We start from the raw sequence: 27,988 nt of genomic DNA, 5'->3' as shown, positions 1-27,988 counted from the left end.
CCCCATTCCTCCTTCCCCCAGCCCTTGGCAGTCACCACACTACTCTCTGTCTCTGTGAATTTGACTACCCTAAGCATCTTATGTAAGTGGAATTGTACCGTATTTGCCTTTCTGTGACTGGCTTATATCACTTAGCAGAATGTCTGTAGATTCATCTGTGTTGTGGCCTGTGAATCCAAAGGTTTTTATTATTTTTAAATTTTTATTTACTTATTTAATTTACTTTTCAAACGAACTCTTATATTTTTATATATTTGCTGTGTATCCGTCTGTGGTAGTCGTTATCCTTTTGGTTCTCAAACTGTCCTGTCCTTGGCCAGTGGGAGCCCCTTCAAGAGAACCCTCAAGGCCTTTGCACACAACTCAGAAGTCTGAGAACTTCCTTGCTTCCTGGAACGACAAGGTGCTCCGGGCTCATCTGGTGCATTTCCTGCCCCAGACCTGGAATATAACGCATTTTTCTAAGTGGGCCTGGTTCCTTTTAGTACTGCATCTAAGTACTGGACTCTGGAAATTCCCTTAGCCCAGAATATATTAGGTTCCAGACTTTTCTGGATAAACTGTCTTCTACTAGCTTGATTGTGGGGGCCTTTAACAATGTGGGAGGTTCGTAAGTCACCCAGCGCGACACACGTCTAATGGGTCTCCTGTTTCTGTTTCACAGGTTTGAACAAGCACCGTCCTCAGGTTTATGGAGGACACCATCAGGTCAGCGTGTTGCCACCTTGAAAAGACATGATAATTCTATCCAAGAAGAGGTAGTCGCGAAGCTGTCTGAAGTTTTCCCAGTCAAAAACGTGGACCAGAGGACAAGGGTTAGTAATTTTTATTTTTTTAAATAAGTTTCAACATGTACAAGTTAGTCATTTGAGGAAATAGTTACGTTCTTAACAATGATTAACATATTTGAAAAAAGTGATAAGTTTTAAGTGAGGTTTTGTGGTTGGTTGGTTGGTTGGTTGATTGAACTGTCTGATCTCAGGCCTTTTGCATAGTGTTTTATGTAGGCATCTCAAGTCCTTACATAAAGTTAACCCAGGTCCTGGAGGTAACCTAATTAAACATATCTACCACAACATTTGCCCAGGGAATTTAGGAGCATCTTGTAGAATTCTGGTTTTCTTTCTCCACTCCATCCTTTAAAAATACTGTATGGTCATTTGTGTCAACTCCACAAATATATATTAATCCACTTTCTATGGATTAGGCAGCAGCCCAGATCCACTGGAGGGAAAGAGAGAAATCCCACTTGGTCCCTCCTTCAGGGGAATGGCATAATGGGATGCCTGCAGTAAGAACACGACAGAAGGTATGGACCCTCGGGAAAGGGAGCCAGGCCATCTGGAGAAACAGGGAGGGAGCCGAGGGGTGTGCGAGATGACCCTTAAAAGACAGGCAGGATTTTGACAGGCTCAGAGGGCAGGGTGATGGGCAAGGGCTGTTAGGAGCCCAAGAACAGACCAAGGAAGCCCACACTTTTCCAGGAAACGGAGCTGTTCTCTGTGGCTGGGGAGTGGACTGCATCTGGCTGGGGACGGGGATGAGAAGCTCCAGGGGTCACCGCCCACCGTGCAGGGTCAGGCCCAGCTCGGGAGCCGGTGTTCACGGGTTCAGCAGAGTTTGGAAAGCTGCGGAGCCCCTTGAGCCAGGCTGCAGAAGGGTCTGCAGGGCCTCAGGGAATTTAGCCTGCGTGGATGGGAGGGGGACGGCCAAGGATGAACCCTGCCGTGGCTCAGCCAGGACAGTTGGGGGCTGACTGACGACCTGGCACCAGGGAGAGCGTGAGATGCTGGACACGAGCTGATGGAGCCCGTTCCTGGGGAGACTCGGGGGGTTGGGGGTTGGTGGTGGAAGACCAGGTCCAGAGCGGCCGTCTCAGAGACACGGCCTTTCTTCTCCTGAGCTTAATGTCTTGTGAGTTTGTCTTGTTTCCAAGTATGTTTTTTCTTTTTTCTTTTTTTTTTTTTGGCCGTGCTGCGCGGCTTGTGGGATTTTATTCCCCAACCAGGGATTGAACCCAGGCGCTCGGCAGTGAGAGTGCAGATTCCCAACCACTGGACTGCCAGGGAATTCCCTCCAAGTATGTTTTTTCATCCTTATACATAATATAGGGTTCTCAGGCTTTTTGATCCTTTTAAAGTTTTTATTTTTATTATGCACAATGTTCAGGATTCCTCATGTGCCCCCTCTGGAGGCAAACCTTGCTCCTCTGTCCCAAAGCCACAGCCTGTGCTGCCATGCAGTCCAGAGCCTCTGCATCACCCTCCAGCCTTCCCAAGCGCCCCCTTCCCTGCCCCCTTAATTAAAAGAGAGTAAAAGGACTTTTTTTTTTAAGCATTTCAAGCATACATACATGGAGTGATACAGTGATGCCATTGACCCACATTTGCACATGTGTTACCCCTGCACCGTGTTGTTTTGGACCCCCTTGCCCTCCTCCTCCTTCCCTCCCCCTCCTTCCCTCCCCCTGCCCTTTCTCTGCTCTCCCTCCTCGCCTCCTTCCTCCCCACTTCCCTCCTTCTGGAGTAAATTATTGCAGGTATAGATACAGCCCCTGGGCACCCCTCACAGTTGCTGCCCTTTTCAAAGGTAACCTTGTGTGCATCCTTCCTGCACACATTTTCATTTTACTGTGTTGCGTGTGACTGAGTAAATAACCCTTAGTTTTGATTTGTTTTGTTTGAGGTATGGTACCATTTGTGTGAATGTTCTTAAAGAAAGAACAGTATTCTTTAGGAGGAACAGAACCTGTGCTTTTTAGATCCATCCATTTATCTATTGATAAATGTAGATCATAAAAAGGATTTTGTTTTCAGGTTTTATTATCCATTGTATTTAGTTCTATTTTGTAACGACATCATTTTCCATTCTTGTTCACTGCAGCTACCCCACATCTCAGCCATGTCAAGGGTGAAATAAGTATTGGTCTCCTGCCATTTGCCATCTCATCGTCTTTTTTTTTTTCTAAAGGTGTTGTTTATATCAGGAAAACATATTCCAAGTTCCAGACGACCAGTTCACTCATAATTTTTCAAATAATAGCTCCATCATTAATGGGAAGGGGGCTGCCCAATTAATAGTTTATGAGTCAAGTGATATTCTTCCTCCCCTAGTAGGTTTCTTGTTCCTTTTTAAATCATCTTAGTGACAACCATAAAAATTACTGATAAATGAATGACAAAATCCATCCTTAAGGGACTTCCCTGGCAGTCCAGTGGTTAAGACTCCATGCTTCCAACTGCAGGGGGCACGGGTTCAATCCCTGGTTGGGGAACTAAGATCCCGCATGCTGTGGCACGGCCAAAAAAAAAATCCTTCCTTAAAAATCGAAGCAAGCAGTCAGCTTCTCAGATAGGTTGCGACTGAAAAAATGCACAGCCCTAAATGTACAGTTACCAGAATGATGTGGGCAGGGGCAAGCCTTACAGACGTGAGAACAAAATGCTTTTCTGGGGTCTAGGACTGTTAGATGCACAAATCATCGTTTTATGATTAGCATAGTCAAGTGTCTTTGAGTTGTTTTCCTATATTCGAACAATATATACATTTAGTAAATAGTATGGGTTCAGTGTTTCTCTGTAGATAAAATCTTAAAAGTAGGAGATTTTCAAAATTTAAGAAAGCACTACTAGAAATCACTTGGTTAAGAGTCTAATGAAGCTCAGAAATACTTACTTGATCTCTTGGGTAAATGGCTAATTAAACAGCCACATGTAAATGATGTTTACCTGTGGGTCCCTTGCTGTCAGCTGGAGTCAACCCGTCTCCTGAGTAAATACATCATTAAAGCTGCTGAAATTTGGATTATGTCCCCCTGAGACCAGATAAGATCCACAGCACCCGCATAACCTATTAGGCAATTACATAATTGAGCTGCATGCTTTTAAATCAGAAAAATTTGTAATTACTCTATGTGAAAAAAAAAATGAGTTGGATGCTTCATTAAAATACAAAGTACCTTAATACAGCTTTTCTCCCAAGTGAAGCCTGCTTCCACCCACGGGGACCTCTGCAGGCAAAGCAGCCCAGCCTGCCGGCGTCACTTGCAGAGCAGGTGGGAACGGCCACAGAAACCCCTGCCCCTCTCCTGAAATGAGGGACTGGTGTTCTGTTCTTCTCTCTTGAATACTCGTTCACTGGCTCATGTGAATACTTCCCCTTTCTTTTCATTGCTACATCGATGAAATCCCCTTCCTCTCCTATAACTCAGATAAAACTTAAGTGACGATACTTGCGTTTCTCTTTAAACACTGAAAAATTACTTCCGGTGTGCAGGAGGAAGGCTCTTGAGGAAGGGTCAGTTAATCTGTGTATGAGGGGAAACATCCGTGCTGTCAACATCCGTGGTGTTTCATTCTCTTGTTCTTCTGTGTCTGCATTAACAGCACTGGTTTACATATGGAAGGTAATTTTATTTTATTAAGTGCTTTCACGTTCATTTTCTCTTTGTACCTCCCATTGCAGAAACCGTATTCTTCTAGAGCTAGCATATGTTTTCTTTAAAAAAGTAACAGGGAAAAAAACAAACTTGGAATATTAAGGTAAACAAAAAGAAGAAAATTGCCTGTTATCTGACTGTCCACATAGAACCCTGTTGACACTGTGGTGTATGGTCTTTAATATTTAATATATTGACAAACGTGGGTTATACTGTTTGTGTGAACAGCCTCCGTGTTCCCCACTTGTCACAGGTGAACTTCCTTTCATGCCGTCATGTGTTCTACATCCTTTCTAATGGCTGCACGGAGACCCCTGTGTGGCTCTTCCACTGTCTCTTTAACCAGGCTCCTGGTGTTAAACATTTTAAGTTGTTTTTAATTTTTTCTCTAGTAAAAAAGTTTCAAAGAATATCTGAGCAGTTCAGTTTTTACAGATTCCCATGCTGTTTCCTGAGAATGATTTCCTAAATGTAGATCTGTTAGGTCAAAGGGTATGTGCGTCTCTCAGGCTTCTGCTCTGCACCGTCAGATCTCACCCTGGAAGGGTCATCACTTACCAGGAATGGATGAAAATATCATTTCTCTGAGCTCTTTATGAAACTGGATACTATCAACTTTTTTTTTTGAACATTAAATTGAGAAGTGCAAAGGAGGTCAAATTGCGGTCAAACTTTTCCCCCACCTATTTGTTAGCCATCTGTATTTCTTCTTTTATATTGGTAATTTGCCAGTTCACATTCTTTGCTCATTTTTCTGTTAGGTTAGTAATATTTTTCCTTACTGACTTTTAAGAACTCTTTTTATGTGAGTTTGTATTATTTGCTATAATATTTTGAGCAGTTTGATTTTCACCTTTCATTTTTCTTAATGGTGTTTGGATACAAAGCCTTTTCCATTAATATCTTCATTTATGCATTTATGCATGTGAATTTCACAATTGATAAGTTTCTGGATGTAAATCGAGTCAGCCTAGATGACTCTTAGGGTTCTAGACCTAACAAGATCCATATTTAGACTGAACTTTGAGAAAATGAGCCAATTAATCCTAGGTGTCCTGCTGAGCGTAACTCATAGGACAGTTTTTCTTTCATAAGATCTGAAATATGGAGGTCTCACCCTCGGTCATCCTGTAAATAGTGTGTGCCTTGGCATTGAATTTCTAAGCGCTTTCTCCTGGCTCCTGGGAAGGTTAGGAAAGTGAGGGACTAGTTCGTTGGTGTTGACTTAGGCTGCGGACTGCTGAGAACGATGAGGCAGTCTCCAGCACCACCACCACTACCACCACCACCACCACTACCACCACCACTGGACTCCAAATGTATGAGATGAGAGAGAGCCTTTACTACCTAACAAATAAGTTGGAACCCAAGCACGGGCCATTCATAAGCACCATCAGAAGGTCCATCTTTCATGGCATTTTTCAGATAGAGAGCCCCACTTTGCAGAGCCCCTCAGTCACAGGTGGGACGTACAGGGCAGCTTGCTCACTCTCTGCGCTTTGGTTCTTTCGCGGGTCACACTGCAAACTCCTTCCGTTTGGGGCCTTCCTTAGAAATGCGCCTTTTCAAAGATCTGCAAACAGTACATCTTGAGAATGTATCACAGATGTTTTTCCTGACTCTGCATAAGTTGTTTTTGATGGGTCCTTTGAATGGACCTTCCTACCGTTCCTTGTCTCAGGCTGACTTTTGTTTCTGTCCCATATTGTCATTATTTCCTGCTTGTTAGGGACTTAACTTGTGAATTCCTCTGCGGATGACCCGCTGGGCAGATCTACTGCCATCTCTGTTGGCTTCATGGTCCAGCAGAGTCAAACCAACCATTCTCATGCTGTAATTTGACCATCCATCAAAAACCCGTATAGATATAAAATACTCATCTCTGAGAAGTTATCTCTAGAATTAGTAAGAGAAATCCTAGAGATACGAGTATTAAGTAGTGAAGATAAATGGGATAAAATATACGAAATAAATGAAAACCTGCAGTGTGCCCCACACTTACTCACCATGGTGAAAAAAGAAGTCTCAGTATAGAGCTGGTGGCACTGGTGGTATTCTTACCAAGCTTACAAGGGCTTGTTAGAAGGATGTTTGCAGTATCATTATAGCACTTTAGTCTGTGTTCTTTTGAAGCCCAGGTGGAACCCAGCTAAAGCAAAAGAAGTTCTTACATGAAAGGGATGTGCAAAACAGTGATGTTGATTGTGTGTCATCACGGAGGGACTAGTGAGAAGTAATCCGAGTTATTGATAATCTAGGACAATCTCCATTGTCTGCAAATTCTACAGTAGAAAGTGTAGAAAGCCTCAACAGTCCTTTAACAACTTTATTCTTCAACTGTGGGTTAAGACAGTGGCTATTGTGAAGTCACACCAAGAAATTATTAGTTACAGCTATTGCATAAGATAATATGAGGAAGAAACACATACTTGAGGCACTCTCAGAATGTTTGGATTATTTTAAGTATCAGAAAAAGAAAATTACAGTTTTAACTACAGAGATTAAGCCAATTCTTTTTGTTCATCTTCTAAAATGCTTTCCATATATCCAGAATTATTGGGTGTAAGGAGCTTACTCTCTGTGGGAACAGACAGACTAGATCAGGATGGGCAGAGATCTCGAAATGAGACATGCTAGGATGGTCCAGAGAGCATCCTGATGGTTGTGAGATGGCAGCTCCTGTCCTCCTGGACAGATTCTGGAAGCAAGTGCAGTGCCGTGGTTTACGTGGGCAGCTGGGACTGGGCACTATGGCAGCCAGTGATGGGAACCAGCCCTGGCCCGAGCTTCAAGGGAGGATGGTACACCTGAACCCCAGTCGGCAGAAAGAGGGATCCTGTTCAGTTCATTCCACAGAGTTGTCCCAATTGGAGTAAAATCCAAGGCCCACTTTATACAAATGTAGGAAAAGCTCCTGGTTACAAGAACTGGACAGACAGGTCTCGGCTGCAAGGCTAACTTGACACCAGGTCTTTTGGCCAAGGAGACTAGAACTCCTTAAGTCCCCTGCAGTCCACCTCCGGCCCCTAGGATAAGCCATGGGTCCTGGAGGCCCCTGGTCCTAAGGCGGGCCGAAGGCAAGAGCCTTGCAGGGATGTCAAGGCTGATGACAGTGGCCTCAGCCAAACTCACAAGGCTCAATCTTCAAGGTTTGGCCTTGGCGATTCTTCACGTCCTTTCATGTTGATGACAAGGAAAGAGTACGATCTTCCCCTTTGTTCACTAGATGTTTGCATTGTTACCGTTTCACTCTTGCACAGAAGATGACCAGGGAGCCTCTGCCCGGCTCCCCCTTCCCTTTCACTTGAGGGTCTCAGGTCCATTCCCCACACAGTGGGTCGGACCCTGCCCCATGTTTACTGCTGTCATCAGGTACCAGGGAGAGGTCGGTGCCACCACCTAGCGTTCCTCTCCCACCGCCAGGGCAGGCTTCCACTTCCGAGTAGGGGGAGAGAGAGGCTTGTGCTCTGGCAGCGGGACAGCGGCACCGATGGTTGTTCAGCTCTGGTCACCCTTATATTTTTATTTCTTGGGGGAGGAGTGCTGACCTGGAAATGCACCGGCATGAGTATTAACCTATCCTATTAAGTGCCACTTTTTCTCTACCTCTCACACTGGCTGTGGTAAAATCCCTGCCCACCTCCCTGCCCAGGACACTTCTGGCGATGTCGACAGTTCAGTGCCCTGTGAAAGCAGATAGGCCGTGTGGCAGCTGAGTTTCCCCAAGCTCCCCGGCAGGCTTACTGGCAAAGTACAGAGTGTCTTTATCCTTCATTGAAAGTTATGATTTCCAGTAAGGTCGGCTCTCTTTTTGCTTTAGTGTATCCTCCTCCGCCCCCAAGTTTTTCCACAATCTTCCCATTGAGGGGAAGTTCAGGGGTCATTTCTTGAAGAATGGGGATACCATAAGGTCACATTTTTCCAGATCTCCTTCTCAGTCCAAACCAACTCTGTCCTCACGTGCCTGAAAAACAGGATTCGTGCAGTGAAAGAGTAGATCTTGGATAAACCACCCAGGTTAACAGAGGTGGTCACGTCTCATATACATACTTCCCAAGTAGAAAAACATTGCATTACATAAGATTCAGTCCTCAAAAAATGTCTTCTTGTGAGTGTAAGTTGTTGTAAAGAATTAAATTATGCTGGAAAATAATCAGGTGTTATTTTATCTTGAAGACATTTTAATTTCAGTTAAATGTCAGGAGAGAAATTAAATCCTAAGTAAAGCTTAACCTAAAATAATATTTGAAGGCTGGGTCTTTGAGACCAAGGGGAATGTGACCACGGCTTGTTTTCATTTCTTTGTGCTTTCTTTTATACACCGTAGGCAACAGCATTATTGAAAAAAGACCTCACAGGAGAGCATAAGGATAGGTCGGCTGTTCACAGCAGCGAGTCATCTTGCAGCTTGCCATCCACTCTGAATGACAACAGTGGAATGAAGAACGGAAAGCCTGCTCTGTGGCTCAGCAGTGTTCCTACAAGGGAACAAGGTAGCTATTGTTAAGGGTCTGTCCACAGCGAAACTGCATTCAGAATCAATGTGACATCCTCTTTCTCAAGGTGTGCCCGTAAAATAAAGCTTCTAAGGAATACCTGTGATTCAATATGCATGACATGTTACTTGTTTTATACCACCTTCCAGAAATAGGTGTTTCAAGACTGGGAAACCTAATTGTAGGTCTGCAGTTCTGCTGAACTTCCAATAAAATATGTTTTTGTAAGTTATGAAATCTTAACAGAATTAACAATTGACAGTATATACTTTTTGATCATCCCACAAGGATGAAGATGATTCCATTAAAATGATACCATAAAGAACTGAAGTTTTTGATATCACCTAATAGAATTTACTCAAGATTATTAAACATTCTTTTTAATTATAATAGAACCTTATAAAAGTCTAAACAGATGATTAAGAATCAATGAATTTATGACCCCAAAATTTAATAAGCAATTTTTAGTATCTAGAAATTGTGATTATTTTAGTGTTACTGTTAAGACGTGCCAGTAAACCGCTCTAATGGCATTTCCAAGACAGCTGTGAGTTGCTCAGGATATGGTCAGAAGTTGATAATGTGCACAGGACCTCAGGCCCACTTGTGTTAAGCCCCACGCAAGTCTGATAGATGTAAGGCTAAATTATTTTGCATGAAAGCAGCATAGAGATACCTTAGCTTTCGAATAGGTTTTCTTTTAGTAACAGTGTATTTCAGACAAGAGATAAACTGACCAAAAAAAGAAGATGGGGAGGCAATGCAAATAAAAGGAATGGCAGTTAAAAAATCAAACAGACAAAGGCCTATTCCATCCATATAACCTTGAAATACATTTTTATTATCATATATTCGATTTTTAGAAGTTTCCAGTGGCTGCGGAGACGAGAGCGCAGAAGAAAGTGTGGCAGCGAGGATGCCAGTCACAGGTAAGGTCGTGGCTGCCTGAGGGCCTCAGATTCAACTTTCTTATGTAACCAGAACATTTCAGGTTAGTGGTTGTGGACTCCGCGAAGAGCAAGTGCATCCACTCCCACGTGCTGTAGCAAGGGATCAATCCTGAGGGCATGAGGTGTGAGCTTAGGTTAACATAAAGGAAGGTAGAAAATAACCCTGTCTGCTGAGTCCTTCAAAATTGTTACATGTTTACACGTGTGAGTGTCCCACCCCCCATGAGCCTTTCAGCACCTGCGTCTGTGTGAAAAGGTCAGTCCCCATGGGGAACACCAGTCATTATATGGCCAACTACAGATGTTTCTGATTTCCCTCTTTTCTTTCCTGTAATAATTGAATGTGTCATTATACTGTAATAAGAGCAGGAAAAAAAACAGTGCTGGACAAGAAGCTTGCTTGTGCCTCAGTTACAAAGCCCATCTGATCATTAAAAAATTTTAGCAGTAAAGTTTCATTAAGATCTGTTAAGATTTCTGCACGTGTGTTAGGTTTGTTTAGGTGAAATCTAAATGTCATTACTTATTTTAGTTTTAGAATATCAACAGCAGCAATTAGTATTCTGAACAGAGTTCTTATTTGTCGTACATCTAAATTTACTAGTACCTTATTTTGTAAAGTGGTGTGCTACTTCATTATAAATTCAAAGGTCTGACTTTAAATATTTATACAGGTAAATACACCATTGCACCGAGGTACTGAGGCATGCATCTGCATATGTGTTAGTTTTGTTAAATATAAGCAGAAGAGAATGGTTTCTTTTATGGCAATATGATTCATGGCCTGATGATTAATTTTAAACCCGTGTATTTAGAATGAACTCTGATTTTGAAAAAGGAGTTTATAGTAGAGCAATTATTGTATATATTCTGCATCAGATAATATTTCATTCTAAAATACAGAGGTTTTCTTTTCTTTTAAACATTTTCCCTGGTGATACGTTTATTGCATTTTTATTCTTCATTTTGAGAAAACTCTGATGGAATTCCCTGTTTATTTTTTTATTAGTAGAGTTAATAGAAGTGTACATGATCCCAAACTGCAGATATCCAGGAAGTCATTTGAATGCTTTCCTTTTGCATCTACCTTTGAGTGCAGGATCGCTAATGACCTCTGAATTTGTTTCAGTTAGAATCCTAAGGGCTTGTTGGGGAGGAACCAGGAAGTGGCCTCGTTGCCTATTCTTCCTCATCTGTTCAGTATGAGTCAGTGACTGTCCCCAAATTAATACAGATGTAGTTTTCCCGTGGGACTTTTTAACTGAGATACTATTGACATGTAGCATTACATCCGTGTCAGGTGCACGAGGTAATGGTTCACTGTTTGTAGACGTTGCAGGATGATCAGCACAGTCAGCCTCGTTAATCTCCGTCACCACATGTAGTTACAGTTGTTTTTCTTGTAATGAGAACTTTTAAGGTTTACGCTCCCAGCAACATTCAGATATGCGGTACCACAGTGTTAACTGTAGTCACAGTGCTGTACGTTCCATCCCCAGGACTTACTGATTTTATAACCGGAAGTTTGTGCCCTTTGACCCCCATCACCTGTATCACTCACCCCCTACCCCCCCCACCAGTAATCTCCAGTCTGTTCTCTGTATATCTCAGAATTTCTTCATAAGGGAGGAGATAGTCAAGTACCAGGGTTTCAAATCTTTCTTCTCTTCACGTGGGAAGAGGTGTGATGTACCTAGAAGTAATACGGACTATTTGCCATGAAGGTTTTTTTAAGAAATTGTCATTGATGCATCAGTAGTTCGCAGTTAAAAAAATGCTTTGTGCCTGTTATAGGCCAAAGAAGTAGGCATATAAAGTAACCTGGGGGATGTGAAAAAAGCGTTCCGAAGCATTTTCTTAGTGGGAGCCTTGCCGTTCTGCGCCCTGCCACCACACCCCTCCTCCTTGGCACGTCCCGGCAGGTTCCTGCTGGAGGCCTTGTGCACCTCTGCTTTGCATATTCCATGGTCTCTGCGTATTCCTTCGTTGCATCTGTCGTTGCAGCTGCTTTGATCTCCAAGTTCTTGACCTTCATCTCTTTGCTAAATGTTTATGTCTTTTGCCATGATTATTTGGAGATTTGGCCTTTGGTGAAGTAAGGCAGGTGTATCGTTTGATTTAAGATAATGGAGGCCACCTCCTCCTTTGTAATAGTTCTGTTGAGGCTCTCCTGTCTGTGTGGGCCGCAGTCCTTCTGGAATATTCCAAAGAGAAGGAACATTTGCGAGGCTGCCCTCTGGGAGTTGAGGAGATGTGGCGGTGGATCCTGGGCTTTGGCATCAGCCATTGTTGTCAGCTCTTTACTTCCTGCTCTGTTTCTTCACCCGTCTGAGCCCCTGACCTGGGCTACTTTAGTGTAACTAAACCCAGGTGATGTCAGGATTGAAAGTGACTTGTTAAAGCTGCTTCCTGCATCGACAACCGGCAGGTTACAGTAGTAACTTTGGACGGTGCGGAAGTGTTCATCCTCAGTGTGGGTGCTTCTGTGTGATTCTGCTTTATAGCCGTCTCCCAAGGGATATGGTAGAGAGAGGCCACGGGGAAATCAGGGTCCGGCACAGGAGATTGGGCAGAAGCTCTGAAGTTACACCGTTTTCAGAATGATGAGGGTCCTGGGAAAGTTTAACCTGAGAAGGGCACAAAAGCTATCCTTAAATATTTGCGGGGCTGCCAGATTTACCGAGTATAGTCATAGAGTGTAGCTCGGGGGCCCTGTTAGTGAGTGTTGCAGCGAAGGAATCCACACCCAGTAACGGCAGAACTCTCTAGTTTTTTTAGTTGGGTGTCTTCCGGGCATGAGGTTCTGTGCCAGGGCTTGAACCGTGGCAGGAACCTGCTCTCTAGAGGGGCTCCGTGGAAGGGTTCTTGCTTCTGGGAGCACTGACATTGCTTCTAATCTAAGCCTGTGATTCTCATTCCATAGTGAAGGGATCAAATGAGCCGACGTTCTCATTCATTTCCCTTGTTATTGCGTATTCCCTTCTTATTGCGTATTGCGAGTTTGCTGTCGCTCTGAAGGCACCAGCCTTGTTAGTCGCCGTCATGGGGAATGTGAGTTTCACACTAGTTCCTGTCATCTGTGCGGAGACTTACGTACACACCCTCCTGCACACACACCCACGCACAAAACCACAGCCTGTGATCTGCTTGTTAACACAGGCTACCCCTTCCTTTAGTCTGGTTGTTCACACTAAAGAATCCAGGTCAAAATCAAAGATTAATGTGATTATCTATGAGTGTGTGGTTTTCTTTATTTAAGAATAATATATAATTTGCATATATGTTACACCTTTACTTGGGCTGAGTCCAGGGAGTACCGGGGACAGCCAAAGGCCAGGTCCCTGCCCTCCTAAGCCTCCATCATCTCTAACCTTCACAGGAGCCCTGCAGGTAAGCAAATCATCCTACAGATGGTCCAACATACTTGGAAAGATTGAGAGCCCTGTTCAGGGCCATATAGCCAGTGTGTCAGATCTTGAATCACACTCAAATTTCGGGAATTAAGCCCTGAAGTCCTTCCGTCCCACCACGCAGCCTCTTTTGTTTTATAAGAGAGGTGCCTGCATGAGGGCGTCTGGACCAGTTAAACATCAGTTTGTATCTTAACAAAAGATGAGCCCTGCAAGGACGATTTTGAGAGTGATGATGAGCAAAGCCTGGAGAGGTGGGCAGCTCTTGAGGATTTCTGAGTGTGGACTGTCCTGGGGTGGCCCTTGTAAAGGGGAGTGAGCCTGTACCCCTAGGTGAGCCTGAGACCACGAGCAGGTACAGGACAGTCAGGTCAGTGTTTCCCTGGAGCACTTAGGCCAGGATTGAAGCCATGCTTGTCTAGGTTATGAGAGAAAGTCTCCCTCTGAACTACTCATACCCCCAAAGTAAAATTTTCCACATTGGTAATTTTATTGGTATTTATACTAAATTTACCTTTGAGGATTTGGTGAGTTTTAATTTTAGTAAATGATGCAGCTTATGCTAAATGTCATAAAAACCCAGCCCCGACACAGTATCTGGCACACAATGGGCACTCATTTCATCAAACGAATGAATAAAAATGAAAGTCCTAAGGAGTTTCCTTAAGCGCTTGTTGATTTAGGCCAGAACACCGTCTCTTTCCATCAGTCACTCCACCGGTACTTTCCCACCCACGTGCCCATCCTGGCAAAACTCATCTCCTTAAGCTCCATGTGAAAAGGGCTCTCAGCTTTTATCTCAAGAGGATTAAGCCTCTAAGAATGTCCATTCAGCCTCTCATTCTTTTGACACCAATTCTCTTGGTCAAGCTGTGTTGAAAGTGGTTGCCTGACGGTGCCATTTCTCACTGATATTCTTTGGCAAGCTGAAATATTCCAGGTCAGACTGAGGTACGTCCATTTAGAAGCTCTGTGGGAGGTCAGCCGAGATTTGCAGGGTGCTTTTGGGGCTGTGGGCAGGGCTTCCCCAAACATCATGGCTTGAGTTTTGCATCAGATTGGGAAAAGGCTGGAAATACACGATGGCCGCGTTGTCACCGGTGACTAGATTTATCCTGGGAGAGAAAACTGCAGTGACAACTGAGGACTGCGGAGTCCAGTGGCAAAGCACTTCTACTCCTGAGGCTTTCCTGAGACTGCGCCTCACCAGTTCTGTCCCGGAAATGCACAGTCAGGTCAGGATGCCTTACTTGCTGTGCCTGGGGAAGGGAGCCCAGGGAAGCACCGTGTGCTGCTGGGTTGGCCCTGGCCCCGTCTCTGTGGCAGGGGTCCGGCTGCTCATGACAGCAGAGAACTCCTCACTCAGGACGTTGCAGGCTGGTGGTGCCTGTTTAACGTGGTCGTGGAAGAATGGAAGGCACCTTTCTGAAGAGCTCTTGATTGGGTGCTTTCAAGGAAATGAACTCAGAAGTGCCTGAGAAATTCTCCTCAGTTGTTGCACAGCAGAATCCCGTGTAGAGCTTTAAAACAGACCCACACCCCAGCCACACCCTGGACCGGGTGCCCCAGAACCTCCAGGCCTGAGCCCCAGGCATCAGTCTTGTGTAACACACCAGGTGACTGAACCGTGGAGCAGGGGATCTCAAAGCCGAAAGAGCCCTTGTAGGTCATGGTGTGAAACACCCTTATTTTATGCAAGAGACTTGAGTGGACAGAGGGGAGAGGTTGGGCTTTAGATATTTCAGTACAGTCAGGGGTCAGAGAGGGTGTGATTTCCCTAGGGCTGCTGTGGCAAAGTACCACGAGCTTAGAACCACAGAAATGATTTCTCTCACAGTTGTGGGTGCTAGAAGTCCAAAATCAAAGTGGCAGCAGGGCCCTCTGAAGGCTTCCGGGAGCATCCTTCCTGGCCTGTGGCAGCCTCTGGTGGCTCCTGGTTTGTGGCAGCGTGACTCCAGTCTCTGCCTCCGTTCTCACGTCGCCGCCGCCTGTGTCTCCGTGTCCTCTTCCCAGCAGGACAGCAGTCACTGGATTTAGGGCCCAGTGTAAATCCAGGATGAGTTCATCTTGAGATCCTTAGCTAATTACATCTGCAAAGATCCTGTTTACAGATAATGTCACATGCTGAGGTTCTGGGTGGTCGTGAATTTGGGGGAAACACTAGTCAACCCGGTACAGGGGGTGGGGAGGGATTTCTTCATATTTCACACTGCCGGCTTCTGGTTCATCATGTACAGTGATTGTTCCTGGCCCTACTATAGATGATGATGATGATGATGAGAATATTATTGTCTTTATTTCCGAATCTTCTCATTTTATAAATCATTGAGTACAAATTGCTAGAAAGTTGCTTTTAAAGACTATTTAATTATGCCATTAAGATACAGCTTCCTGATCAAAATTACTCAAAAGTTAAAGATTCCATGACCTTGAGAGTTGAAAATTCACCTCCCATGGCTGAGCAGTGTTACATGGTTAGGAATTTTCATGTGAAGTAGTATCAGCAAAACTGTTTCAGTTCAGTTTTTAAACGTTCATTAAAGGTCAGTTACAAACCTGGCACTTATTTTCAGGTGTAATTGTTGAACTGCCCCATAGAAATTCAGAATGTGATGGAAACACCTATTTCCTGAAGCATCTCCAGGCAGCTCATCTGAACAGGGAGCTTTTCCCTTCTCCGTGCATCTGCCCTCCCTGTGCGAGGACAGAGGAAACCTGGACAAGAGGCTCCCAGGCCCAGGATAGCTGGTAGAGTGGTGGTTACCGTGGAAAGTCTAGATATGAAAAGTAATTCCAGTTATGGAGCCAGCCTGTGTGCCCCACGTTCACCTAGACGTGTGGCTCTTTTTTTTTTTAATTTATTTATTTTTGGCTGCGCCGGGTCTTCGTTGCTGCGCGCAGGCTTTCTCTAGTTGCGGTGCACAGGCTTCTCATTGTGGTGGCTTCTCTTGTTGTGGAGCACAGGCTCTAGGCACGTGGGCTTCAGTAGTTGTGGAATGCGGACTCAGTAGTTGTGGCTCGCGGGCTCAGTAGCTGTGGCGCACGGGCTTAGTTGCTCCGCAGCATGTGGGATCTTCCCAGACCAGGGATCGAACCCGTGTCCCCTGCATTGGCAGGTGGATTCTTAATCACTGCGCCACCAAGAAGTCCCGTGTGGCATTTTTTTTTTTAAATTCCTAAACATAGATGAGTTTTTTGTATTTTCAGAGTTGTGAAAGCACCCTTAGCCTAATAGTTTCTTGTTTTAATTTGAGTAGTTTGCTAGACAAGTGATTTCTGGGTTTTAAGTAATAGTATTTACCTTTAGAATTAATTTTAGAGTTACATCCCACAATTTTTGTTTTATTTTGCAGAGACAACTGGGTTTGCTCCATCAGCAACACATCTAGTGCAGTGTGAATGAAAAATTGGCATGGGTGTAGAAATACATGAAAAGCGATAGCCCTGGGAAACTCGTGGGCAGAAACTATTTTTTGAATTTAAGTTTAGAATTTCTACACGCTTCCTACAGGAATCAGTTATCCTTCCTGACTCAGAGATGCCCAGTTCTTTGTCGGTTCAGGGTTGCTTTTCTAGCTGTAGTATGGCATTGTTTGCATCTCCTTTTGTTATTCCCTCTCTTCTTTTCTTCACCAGGGATTTCTGCGAAAGCCAGGCCGAGCCTCTGCCTTGGAGACGGAGACACCCCTCAGAGGCTGGGGAACCACGTGTTTATCTGGCTCTTGTAATGGGTTGTTAAAAGCACTTGTTCACCAGATATTTTCTTTTTCTTTTTCTTTGTAGATTTAGAAGTATTTTAGCAGGTGTACATTTGCATATAAAAGAGAATGAAAGATAAGAAGTTGAGGCTTTTTCTTTCTCTCCTCAGCATCATCCCTCTCCTGCCTCCCTTTATTCAGCACATTTTCATTTTCTTTCTCTGTTCCCATTTTCTAGACAAAATGCGTATCAAAAAGAAAAAAACAATCTCGGTGATCCGTCACCACTTGGCAGGAAGATAGGTGATGGGGTTCAGCCAGCTTGTGTAACAGAGTAAGGAAAAATATGTTTCTCTCGTTGTGTCGTCAGTCTGGGGTTGATAGCTAAGGGTAGATTTTCACCCCTGGACCACTTGCCTTATTTTGTATTTTCAGCCGCAAAAGTTTCTACTTTTGAAACTCAGTCTCGACGCAGCTTTGAGTGTATGATGGAAGCCTGACTGAGCAGCCCAGAGCTGGAAGCTTGCGCCTGCGTGTACACTACTTCTGTGTGCGCCAGAGCATCTAGTTGAAAATCATTGTATTCTTAGAAGTGCTTGTTTTATCTAATTGTTTGCACTACTCAGTATTTTTCTGAGGGTTTGACATTACTGACGGGAGGAAGTATTTCTCTAGAGTTCTGAGTCACAGGCTACAAAGTGAAGCCTTAAGGGTCCACCCAGTCCTCGAATTTGCAGACTTACGGTGTCCATGCAGTTAAGACTCAGGTCTTTTCACCTTGGAAATATTGATATATGACCTTCGTCCCGACCTTGTTTACAGCAGGCCAACTGGAACCTCCAGCTTTGTTGCTTTCGCTCCTCTGTCTGTTCACTCATTCATTTAACAGCTGAATTTGCAGGGCTACGCCGTGCGGCTTTCAGCCACTTGATTCCTCACTGTCCTTCTTCCCTCCAGAAAAGCCTGGGCCTGAAGTGCCACAGACTTCAACTCTGTGGCTTTGCTTTATGCCGTTGGCGTCCTGGCCAAGTCTTCTAGGCTGTTCCAGGAGAATGTCTGAATTGTTTGAGCAAAAAGTATACTCTTGCTTCCAAAAATTCTGGAATCTGGTCCGTTTGATACAGACAGCGCCCTAGCAATTTCCAGACAGCTGTTGCAGCCTCCTTGATCCTATGTCCCGGGCTACGTCAGCTCTTTTAGCGGAGAAAGCTATCCTTAACATCTAGCTTGTATCCCTTCGCTGAAGTTTTGCTCTTGAGTGTTCTTGTGCCACATTCAGTGAACACAGAAGAAGTTGCTCACCGCCGTCTAGTTTCAAGGTTGCAAGTATGTTCTGCGTGGCCTGTGCAGTGTTTTAATTTTTTCTTAAGCCAGAAGTCTGGCAAGACTGGGCCCGCTTTCCCGGCTGGCAGCAGTCGGCCGTGGCCACAGAACAGCTGTCCCCTCCGGACAGGGTGTGAGCTCTCCCTCCAGCCATGGGGCCCACTCCTCCCACCGCTCCCGTCTGGCCAGAGTCACATGTGTGGTCCTGCCGGGCCTCAGAGAGTGTCTGCACTGACAGTCCTGCCCTGTCCTCTCTGCTGCAGAATCTGTGTACTTGAACCCCCCTTCCCTTGTTTCTACACAGGCTGTGTAGCCTGTAACCTCTCCTGATCATTTTTTTAACCAAACTTTGATTTTGTTTTTCCTTTCTGGGTCATCTCTCAGTTCTTCGTCTGCTGTTCTGTGCAGCTCTTCTGACTAAAGTAAGAGTGAATAAGGGTATCAGGTGCCGTGGGAGAATGACTCCAGTCCTGAGCGTCTGCTCCAACCCCTCTGGCTGCTTTGGGGTCGCTGGTCCTGCCTCAGTTAGTGTTTATTCCTCCAAGGGAGTGCACGTAATCCTTTCACCTTTTAAACCTCACTCTGCGCTGAAACCATTAAGAAGCATGCATTGGAGGTGAGGGCAGGCGACGTGCCTGGCGGTCCTCAGCTGGATCGTGCCAACCCTTGATTACTCGGGTCAGGGCCGCCACATCCCACATAAAAACTGTCCAGATGGCCTCCAGTGACTCTGCTTGGAGACGGACCACAGGAGGTTTAAGGATCAAATGCCCGTGAGGAGCCAGGGGTGGGAAGGGGGTGGGCTCTGGCTGCGTGGGCGGCAGAGATGAGCTTTCTCCCTCCAAACTGTTGTACCGTTGAAAGCAGACTGAGGCAGCCTGGACGGGCAGCCCAGTGAGAGAGTCCGAGTCCTTCGAGAAGGACGGGCAGGCCGCCAGCGTGGGAGGCGTGTGGAGGTGATTTCCGAGCACTAGGACGGCCCCCGGGCTGGGGTGACTCGCTGCCCAGTCCTCCCTCCCAGGCTCAGACCAGCGATGAGATCCATTCCGTCTTGTATTTGGACAGAATACTTAATCCCCCACCCCCAATCTGAAATCACCTCACAACTACTAACCTGATATTTTGCACAAAAATCCTCTCCTGAAAATAAATAGCACATGTTTTCCTGGTTTCTGAGAAGCCTGAGAAGCTGGCTTACTGGAGTCAAATGATTTCCCTTCAGACGGTAGACAGCAGAGCCCAGCTCCAGCTTCCAGCCGCCAGGAGCCTTTGTTCATCAAGAAGCTGCTCTCCTTTCTCTCTTTCTCTCCCCTCTTTCCCCGCTTCCTTCCTTCATTTCTCTTTAAAAAAATTTCTTTCTGTCTTTTGCTATCTTTTCCTTGACCAAATAAGTTTCATTGAATGCAGAAATAGCACATGGTCATTAAAATCTGGATTTGTATCCTAAAAGCTGAAAATCTTCTTGGCTGATCTTTCTAAAATAAAAACAAAACAGCATTTTCATCTGTTTTACAGTGATTCTTTACCTTTTTAGAATTCAGACACTCCACCTTTGATTTTATTACTACCTTACCCCCTCAACAGATTACCTGACGTTGAATCTGAGGTGATAAGGATGTTAGGATTAATCGGAGAGTGTTATGATGCACTCCTGTCGGAGCCGCCCTGGGACAGTGGGACTAACCTACAGCAAGAAACACTTTCTATCCCAGCCCACTTCCCCACGCACACACAGATGTTACACAAAACAGTATTTTCCCCTCGTGCATGTACTGCATCTGGTGTTTTCTTTATTAAAGTTTTCAAACTATCAATGCTAGTTCCAATGGACACTGATTTCACAATCCAGCAATGTTAAAAGATGTTGCCTTAGGATTTATTATTTTCAGAGTTAAGAGTCCCTGATCTGTGCATATTTTAATTACATAGCATTTACTACTCAAAAATATGATGCTCATTTTAAATACTTATTTTTTATCTTGACTGATTCTCAGTAGGGCAAGGTAAGTTATATTTTTCTCCTTCAGCATGATGGTAGTTTTAACCAGTAATAACGGGCCTTGTGGTTCAGTTCTTAAACTGAACCAGCAAGCACAGGAATGCAGCCGATGGCCAGCCCCTGGAGCTGACACGGGAATCCTTTAGTTAGTGGCCATGTTGAGAGTGTGGCCATGGGTGCTGTTTTGCTGTGTCTCTGCTAAAACTCTATCTCTGCATCCTCCGCTTCACCCAGGAGTCCTTGAGACCTGAGGCAATGGGGAAGCTTGTGTCACTCAGGTCCTTCACGGGACCCTTCTTTAGTATTCTTCCCAACAGTCTTCCCCACTTTAACTTAGAGTAGGGCTAAGGGCTCTGTCGATTGTTTCCTTTGACACGTAAAAGTTTTTAAGTTTGCTGTAGTCCTGTTTGTCTTTATTTTGTTGACTGTGCTTTTGGTGTTGTGTCCAAGAAATCACTGCCAAATCCGATATCCTAAAGCTTTTCTCCTGCGTATTCTGCTAGGAAATTAATAGTTTTAGGTCTTATATTTAAGTCTTTAATACTTTCTGAGTTGATTTTTGTGTATGATGTAAGGTAAGAACTTCATTGTTTTGCCTGTGGGTATCCTGTTACCTGGGACTTTTTCTCATCTATAGAAACGAAAGCCTACCAGATGCTGAAACAGTCTACCCTTCAGGACAGTGCACACCAAGCTGAAGACAGATTCCAGAAGGCTGAGGCCTCTGCATCACAGCTGTTAGGTAAGCAGGGCGGACAAGCCAGCATCTGGGAGACCCAGGGCTACGGCCAGGGCTGTGTTCAGGGAAGTGTTATGATGCGCTCCTGTCGGAGGTTTCTGGAGTTTGCTTTGTAACAAGTTGTCACCATCTCAGAATGAGCCAGTACTTTTCTAGTCCTTAATGAACAGGAGTTTGGAAGAAGCTTCCCTCCAGGATGTGTGCTGGCGATGGCCTTACAGGCCCTTGGATTCTGCCTGACGTGTCGCAATGGTACCTTGTCGCTAAGCACCACAGGAGACACCCCAAATTCCTTCCCTTCCCTCCTCTTCCCAGTTTGTTAATCAGCAGTGGGGAGTGTCATCTGGGCTACCTCCCTTGCCTGAATGATGGGGGATTTGGGGTTCTTCAAATGAAAAGACTGTAAATCCCAGTAAGAGCTCAATTTTAAGCTTAAATGTAGTTCCTTCAATTTAAGATTTTTGTTTTAATTGAAATCTTCTTAGTTTTCTTATACGTTATTATTGTATTTTTATTATTTTTCAGTGGTTTTTGCTTTATCACACTTCTTTCTCTTTTTTTTTGGTACAAGTCACCTCAACTCCCTTTGTGAAAGTAAACGGATTAATAACAGCAGGAAGTATACTTTAACGACTTTTTTTTTGGCTGTGCTGCGTAGCTTGCGGGATCTTAGTTCCCTGAACAGGGATCAAACCCAGGCCCACGGCATTTGAAAGCACCAAGTCCTAACCACTGGACTGTCAGGGAACTCCCTCTAATTTTTTTTTTTATTATTATTATTGATTAATTTATTTATTTTTGGCTTTTTCTTATTTTATCCCAGTGGCCTGGGATAGAACCAGGGAAGTCCCCACTCTAATTTTTATATAAACCACCACGCTGGGATTTCACCTATCAGAATGAATTTCTCCTATCAGAATGAATTTCACCTATCAGAATGATTTCACCTGGGCTTCCCTGGTGGCGCAGTGGTTGAGAGTCTGCCTGCCAATGCAGGGCACACGGGTTCGAGCCCTGGTCTGGGAAGATCCCACATGCCACGGAGCAACTGGGCCCGTGAGCCACAATTACTGAGCCTGCGCGTCTGGAGCCTGTGCTCCGCAACAAGAGAGGCCGCAATGGTGAGAGGCCCGCGCACCGCGATGAAGAGTGGTCCCCACTTGCCGCAACTAGAGAAAGCCCTCGCACAGAAACGAAGACTCAACACAGTCATAAATAAATAAATAAATAAATAAATAAAAGACCGTGAATTTCTAAAAAAAAAAAAAAAAAAAAAAAAAAAAGAATGATTTCACCTATCAGAATGATTTCTTAATATCACATAATTCCCAGTCCATATTCAGATTTCTCAATTGTCTCAAAGATATCTCCATCAGACAGACATTTTTTTGAGGGAGATATTTATGGTACATCAGACTTAGCTGTCTGTCTTTGGAGAGCTATTTCCTAGATAATATTAATGTTAGAGTTACTGCAAAATTCAGTTATTTTGGTTGTTGTGAGGATTCAGTGAGCCAGTGCAGGTTAAATGCCAGCACAGTGCCTGGTAGAGAAAAGCCCCCGGGGAGGGCTGGCCATGGTGGTGGTGGTGGTGATTTGAACTCCGCAAACATGAGACATTGTAGTTTGTTGAGGTATAAACAGGCCTCTGCCCCAATGGAGGTCTGCATCACTCTAGAAAGATACAGCTCTTGTGAGCCCTTCACTGTTTTTTTGTTTTTAATTTATTTTTTTTTTAATTTATTTTTGGCTGCATTGGGTCTTTGTTGCTGCACGCGGGCTTTCTCTAGTTGCAGCGAGTGGGGGCCATTCTTCGTTGCAGTGCGTGGGCTTCTCATCAAGGTGGCTTCTCTTGTTGTGGAGCATGGGCTCTAGGAGCGTGGGCTTCAGTAGTTGTGGCATGTGGGCTCAGTAGTTGTGGCTCGCGGGCTCTAGAGCACAGGCTCAGTAGTTGTGGTGCACGGGCTTAGTTGCTCCGCGGCATGTGGGATCTTCCCGGACCAGGGCTCGAACCTGTGTACCCTGCGTTGGCAGGCGGATTCTTAACCACTGCACCACCAGGGAAGCCCTATTCACTGTTTGCTTTTCATCACTTTCTTCACATTTGAATCACAGAACCAGAATCCAGAGGGATCTCAGAAAGTATTTATCCAACCCCCTCATTTTACAAATTACCCAAGAGAGTAATGCCTCTTTTGGAGCATTACAACCCATTAGCAGGCATACATGGTTTGGAAGGTGACTCTACAGATGTGATTTTGGTAAGTATATTTTGGATGGCTAATAGGACAGGCTCAAACAATGAGTAAATTTGACATAAGTTGTAGTCCCTTGGATGTGTATCAAAAATTATAGTACTATTAATATGCTAATGATTAACATACGAATTTGTTCATATGACGTGATCCACACAACACGGGTTGTACAACCAAGCACCCCTCGATTCGGTTCCCTTCCTCCACAGTCAAAATCATACCGTGTGCTTTGTAAGACATTGGGATCCTCGAAGTGCTCCTGGTAGTGTTGGATGGCGTTGGAGTTAGTTGCTGGCCCTGGAGTTTACTGTGCATTCGGTCACGCATCACGTTTTCATTCTCGCCCTCACCCTGACCCTAGGGACTTCTCTGAGCTCCCAAAAGAAGCAGGCGGTGGGTGGGAGGGCCACGTGCCCGGTGTGGAACGTCACACACTGTCACACACTGAACGCAGAGCCACCCCAGATGTAACCATGGATGAGGAGGCAAGTGGCTCATCTCCTGTGTCAGGCGCCAGGTCTCTGTCTCCACACCTGTCTCCAAGGAAGCCACTTTGTTTTCATGTCTGAAAAGACCTGTTCCCGTTAAGCGGGTGCAGACCCTCTAGGGGCCGAACATAGACACATTGTTAAGAGAACCACTTTGCCTCAGAGGTTACAAGCAGGCACGCAGGTTACAGGTTAGGAATGCAGCAAGTGCCTTTCAAGGCGATGCTTATGCACCCTCTATCCACGATCTTGTTTGACTGCCAGTTAAGAATCAGACTTGTAGCAGAAACGTCCAAGGTGAGGACGCCCAGGAGGCAGAGGTCAGGGATGGCCCTGCAAGCTGGGAGCACTGTGGAGTGGTCTGGTTCCCCAGGCTCCAGGGAAAGGGGGTGGACTGTGCATCTTCCCCATCAGCCTTTGCAGGCTAGTTAAGGAGTAGCCTCGATGGTTTTCAGTGGACGTTCATTCTCCTCCGCGAGAGGGAAAAAGAGAGGATTTGGCAGAGGGGCTTAAAGGCGGGTGGGCAGTAATGTCATCCAGAGCTGTCAGTTGCTTCTGAGACTGGTTCCCAGTTCCCGTTAGCTCGGTGAGCCAGCGCTGCCCACGTGTTATAGCAACTCGAATTATCCAGAGCATAGTGCCACGGTGGAGACCCATGTGCTCACACACGCATCATGGCCATTTAAAATGGTGCTCTTTGAATGACTTTACTTTTTACGCACTCTGTGTAACTGTCACGGGAAGCCGCCCCCTTCCTTTCCGTGTCATTCCCTGCCTCAGAAGCCCCTCGCTTTCTGGGGACAGCTCTTCCTCTGTTGATGTTGGTTTCACTGCGATGGCCACGCTCACTCTCCACGCTTGTGCTTGTCACAGGTTTGAATATTGGCAGCGGTACATTCAAGACAAAGACAACTCACAAGATCTCTTCAGAAGCGAGTTTTTCGTCTAGCGAAGGCAGTCCTTTGTCAAGGTAAAGTCGTGCAAGCCTTTCTGAATAGCGGCAGCAAGACGAGAAATGTCACTCCTCAGGGAATTAAACTCTGGCTGCAGATGATTTTGCTCTGTGACTTGATGGAAGGTTATGGTTTGGGTTTTTGTTTATCTGAAATGACAGTGGAAACTTTAGTCTACCTTTGAAAATATTTGCACCAGAGCCAAGTATTGTTTTGCAGCTGTTGTTTCCTTGGTTTAAGACTCAATTGACACCTCAGTGAACCACAAATTAGCGTCTACAGCTGCTCGCAGTAGGGCTGCTTAGAAACCACACAATGGAGGGTGTCGGAGAGGGCAGAGAGAAAGAGCCAGGCCTTAAAAGAAATAAAGTGGCCTGTTTCTTCTTTCTGAGACCGTGGAGATACATACAAGCAATTGCTGGATATTTGTTTTTGTATTCCTCTTTTTTACCTAGTATTTGGGCTGGACTATTCTTTCCCTTTCTGATACTTTCTTGCTTATTTTCAAATGTGAAAATTTATCTTTTCACATTTGTTAAACTGTAGCACTCCTTGTAAGTTTTTGGAGCAGTGATAAGTGAGTCGTGTGCTAGATTTGTCATCAACGTAAAATACTAATCGTGCAATGGCATTGAGTCACTTAGGAAGAATTTGTGGTTGGGAGTAGAAGCAGTTGTCTGATGACATACCTACCTTTCCGCTTTGGGCTAAATAGCATTTAAAACAACACAAGTTTGCCTTTTGTAATAACATTTCCCCTCAAAAGATGTCCTGTAGATGATTGCGTTACATTCGAATTAACTGCTCGCCCTGATGAAATTTTAAAACAGGAACTTTACGTTTGTAATGTCCCGTAAGATAAAATTATTTGTTCAGAATTGTGGTATTTTTACAGTAAAAAAAAAAATCTCATTTTCATTTCTATTTTGAAAAACACTACAGTATTTTTAGGACCTGGGATATATTTAAATGAGATTGGTTTTCTGATATTAAGTTCTTACTTTTAGAAACCTGGTGTGTTCAATTTTAGGGAATCACTCATTTAATTTTTAGAAATTATTATCTTTAATATCTTTCATCTCTGTTTTTGAAGGAAGTGAGAGATAATGAATTATGGGACAGGAAGAGTGTTAAAAGTATTATATTTTTATGATTATATTATAAATTCAAGTTCTAGGTCTCCTGAAAGAAATCTTAAAAGATAATAAATTCTACAGGTAGTTTTTAGGGTTTAATGTCACCATTTGGCTTAATAATACATCCCTTTAGGTTTTCAAGATTGTTAGAAGTGTTTATTTTCTTTATATTTTAGAGGCACTAAAAAACCCAATTCTTCTTAAACTGTTATTTATATATATATATGTGTGTGTGTATATATATATATTCTTGGGGTAATGTTTAAACACATTTAGAAAGCAGTCGGATTCTGTAGAACATTTTCTCAGTCTGATCATTTGACATTTCACATCTTGCATCTATATTTCATTCTAAAATCAAACTCCTTTCCCTTTCAATTTTAGGCAGGAGCCTTTTGTTATTACTGTCGTTTCTGCATGAAATTAATTTCCTAAATTATAAGTAATCACATCATCCCCTTTACAGAAAAAAAAAAAAAGAGGCCTTCAAGGAACCCTTGGTTCTCGACAGTTGATAATAATCCAGAGATGAAAGTTCTGGGCATGGAGTGTGTGGGTTTGGTGCGCTGTTTGCCACGGCTGGTTCTTGTGCTGGGTTTGGTGTTCATACGCCGCCTCAGGCTTTTGAGAGCCCGGGGCTTGCTGTTTGTGCCTGGATTCACTGAAATTTCTTAGAGGCTTACATTTAAGGATCCCACTTACTGCAGTCACTCCTCGTGCTTTATTGCTTTTACAAGTGGTCTCGAAACCCAGTACTTGAGAATAAACGTTAACAGTGCAGTACTGCTGTAGCACTTTTAAAAATTCTTCTTTGCTCTATTTTGTCAGTGAGCTGATGAGCAACCTCAAAAAAAAAAAAAAAAGACCCTGCTGGACCTTAAAAAAAAAAAAAAAAATGGCTTCCTCTGATGTCCTAGAGACAATAATTATGATGTGCTAGTTAAGCCCAAACTACAGCTGAGGGATTTTACTTTAAAACAGCGGCTTGGGCGCAAAAATGCATTTATAGCTCTTTGTCTGCACCTCATTATGTGTGGGCCTGATTCATTAAGTAATTGGTTTGCAGTTGTTTACATGAGTATTAAGGCCTTCCTTTCAGCCGCCTTTGAGAGATACATTGTGCAAATGTTGCCTGTGATGAATGCAGAATGAGGACCAGAGGGTCCGTCCTATTGGCTAAACAGTGCACTCTGTTGAAAAGCCAGAGAAAGGGATTGGGTGCTGCTTTGCATAGCAATGACTTTCTTAATAAGCGTTACAGATTAATACACACAAGCTATAAAAGATGCAAAGAGATACTCTTAGCACATTTATCCATGCTCATTTCATTGTGATGGTGGTGGGGTCCCCGTGCTTTCATATTCCGTTTTCCAGAGCAGCGGCTTCAGTGCATGAGCCGTAATAGAATCCGATGTTTATTGTATTATAAATCACGGGCAAGTAGGCAGATCGGCAACAGTTTATTATTAAAGATTCTTTCAGTGTAAATCTTTTTCTACCATTGTATTTGCCTCAGCAAAATCATTTTGTGGTTGAGTGGGGATGAAAGGCATAATGTACGAAGGAGTGAGTCCTAATAGGAAGCTGTTCTCTGAGTAAAGACCACTTGTTCCCTTTTGTTGAGAGGTGCATGCCAGAGCTTCCTCTCCTCCGCAAACACTGTCTCGCCCCACCTTCCCCAGGAAGCCGTTTTCACTCTCCCGGATCCATTTATTCAACAGAGAGCGTATTTTAACCGCCTGCCATGTAACTGCGGTTTACTGCTTGGATTGAGATAACGTTTTACCGAAAGAAAAAGATGTGTGCTTGCAACATAATTGCCTGGGGAAAAGGTAGCAGACGTCACCCAGCCACCGCACCCTGGCAGGGCCGCTGGTGGCATTTGGTGCCAGCCCTGCAGCCATGGGAGTGGCCAGCGGAGGGCACCAGGCGGCAGCTGCTGCTCCGGTGGGGCCGTCCTGTCTCTTCTTGCCTGATCCTGGGCCGCTTCCCCTGGGATGATAAGGTGAATCACAAGGAACCAGTAGTCCAGAGAAATAAAAGTGAGGTTTTCCTGGAAGTCCTTTATGTTCTGGTATAAAAGCCCCAGTCTCTGTCTCTGGT

At 44.4% G+C, this 27,988-nt stretch overlaps 1 protein-coding gene across 4 annotated transcripts in view; it reads left to right on the top strand.

Moving 5' to 3' along the window:
• The window catches only part of KIZ (kizuna centrosomal protein), a 113,979-nt gene that overhangs the window by 76,664 nt on the left and 9,327 nt on the right, over nt 1-27,988 (top strand). For 2 of the 4 annotated variants that reach the window (XM_036826382.1, XM_036826380.1), the window contains 5 exons: nt 665-758; nt 8,766-8,931; nt 9,798-9,863; nt 20,952-21,056; nt 24,670-24,766. In XM_036826382.1, the coding sequence (XP_036682277.1) occupies nt 665-758; nt 8,766-8,931; nt 9,798-9,863; nt 20,952-21,056; nt 24,670-24,766 (528 nt within the window). Of the gene's footprint in view, nt 1-664; nt 816-8,765; nt 8,932-9,797; nt 9,864-20,951; nt 21,057-24,669; nt 24,767-27,988 lie in introns of all 4 variants that reach the window. The other 2 variants (XM_036826381.1, XM_036826379.1) reach the window with 1 other exon arrangement.

The sequence above is a fragment of the Balaenoptera musculus genome, chromosome 15, assembly GCF_009873245.2.
Source record: "Balaenoptera musculus isolate JJ_BM4_2016_0621 chromosome 15, mBalMus1.pri.v3, whole genome shotgun sequence".
Classification (NCBI taxonomy): Eukaryota; Metazoa; Chordata; class Mammalia; order Artiodactyla; family Balaenopteridae; genus Balaenoptera; species Balaenoptera musculus.
Note: the sequence above shows the minus strand (reverse complement) of the source record. Positions and strands in the feature narration are given on the sequence as shown.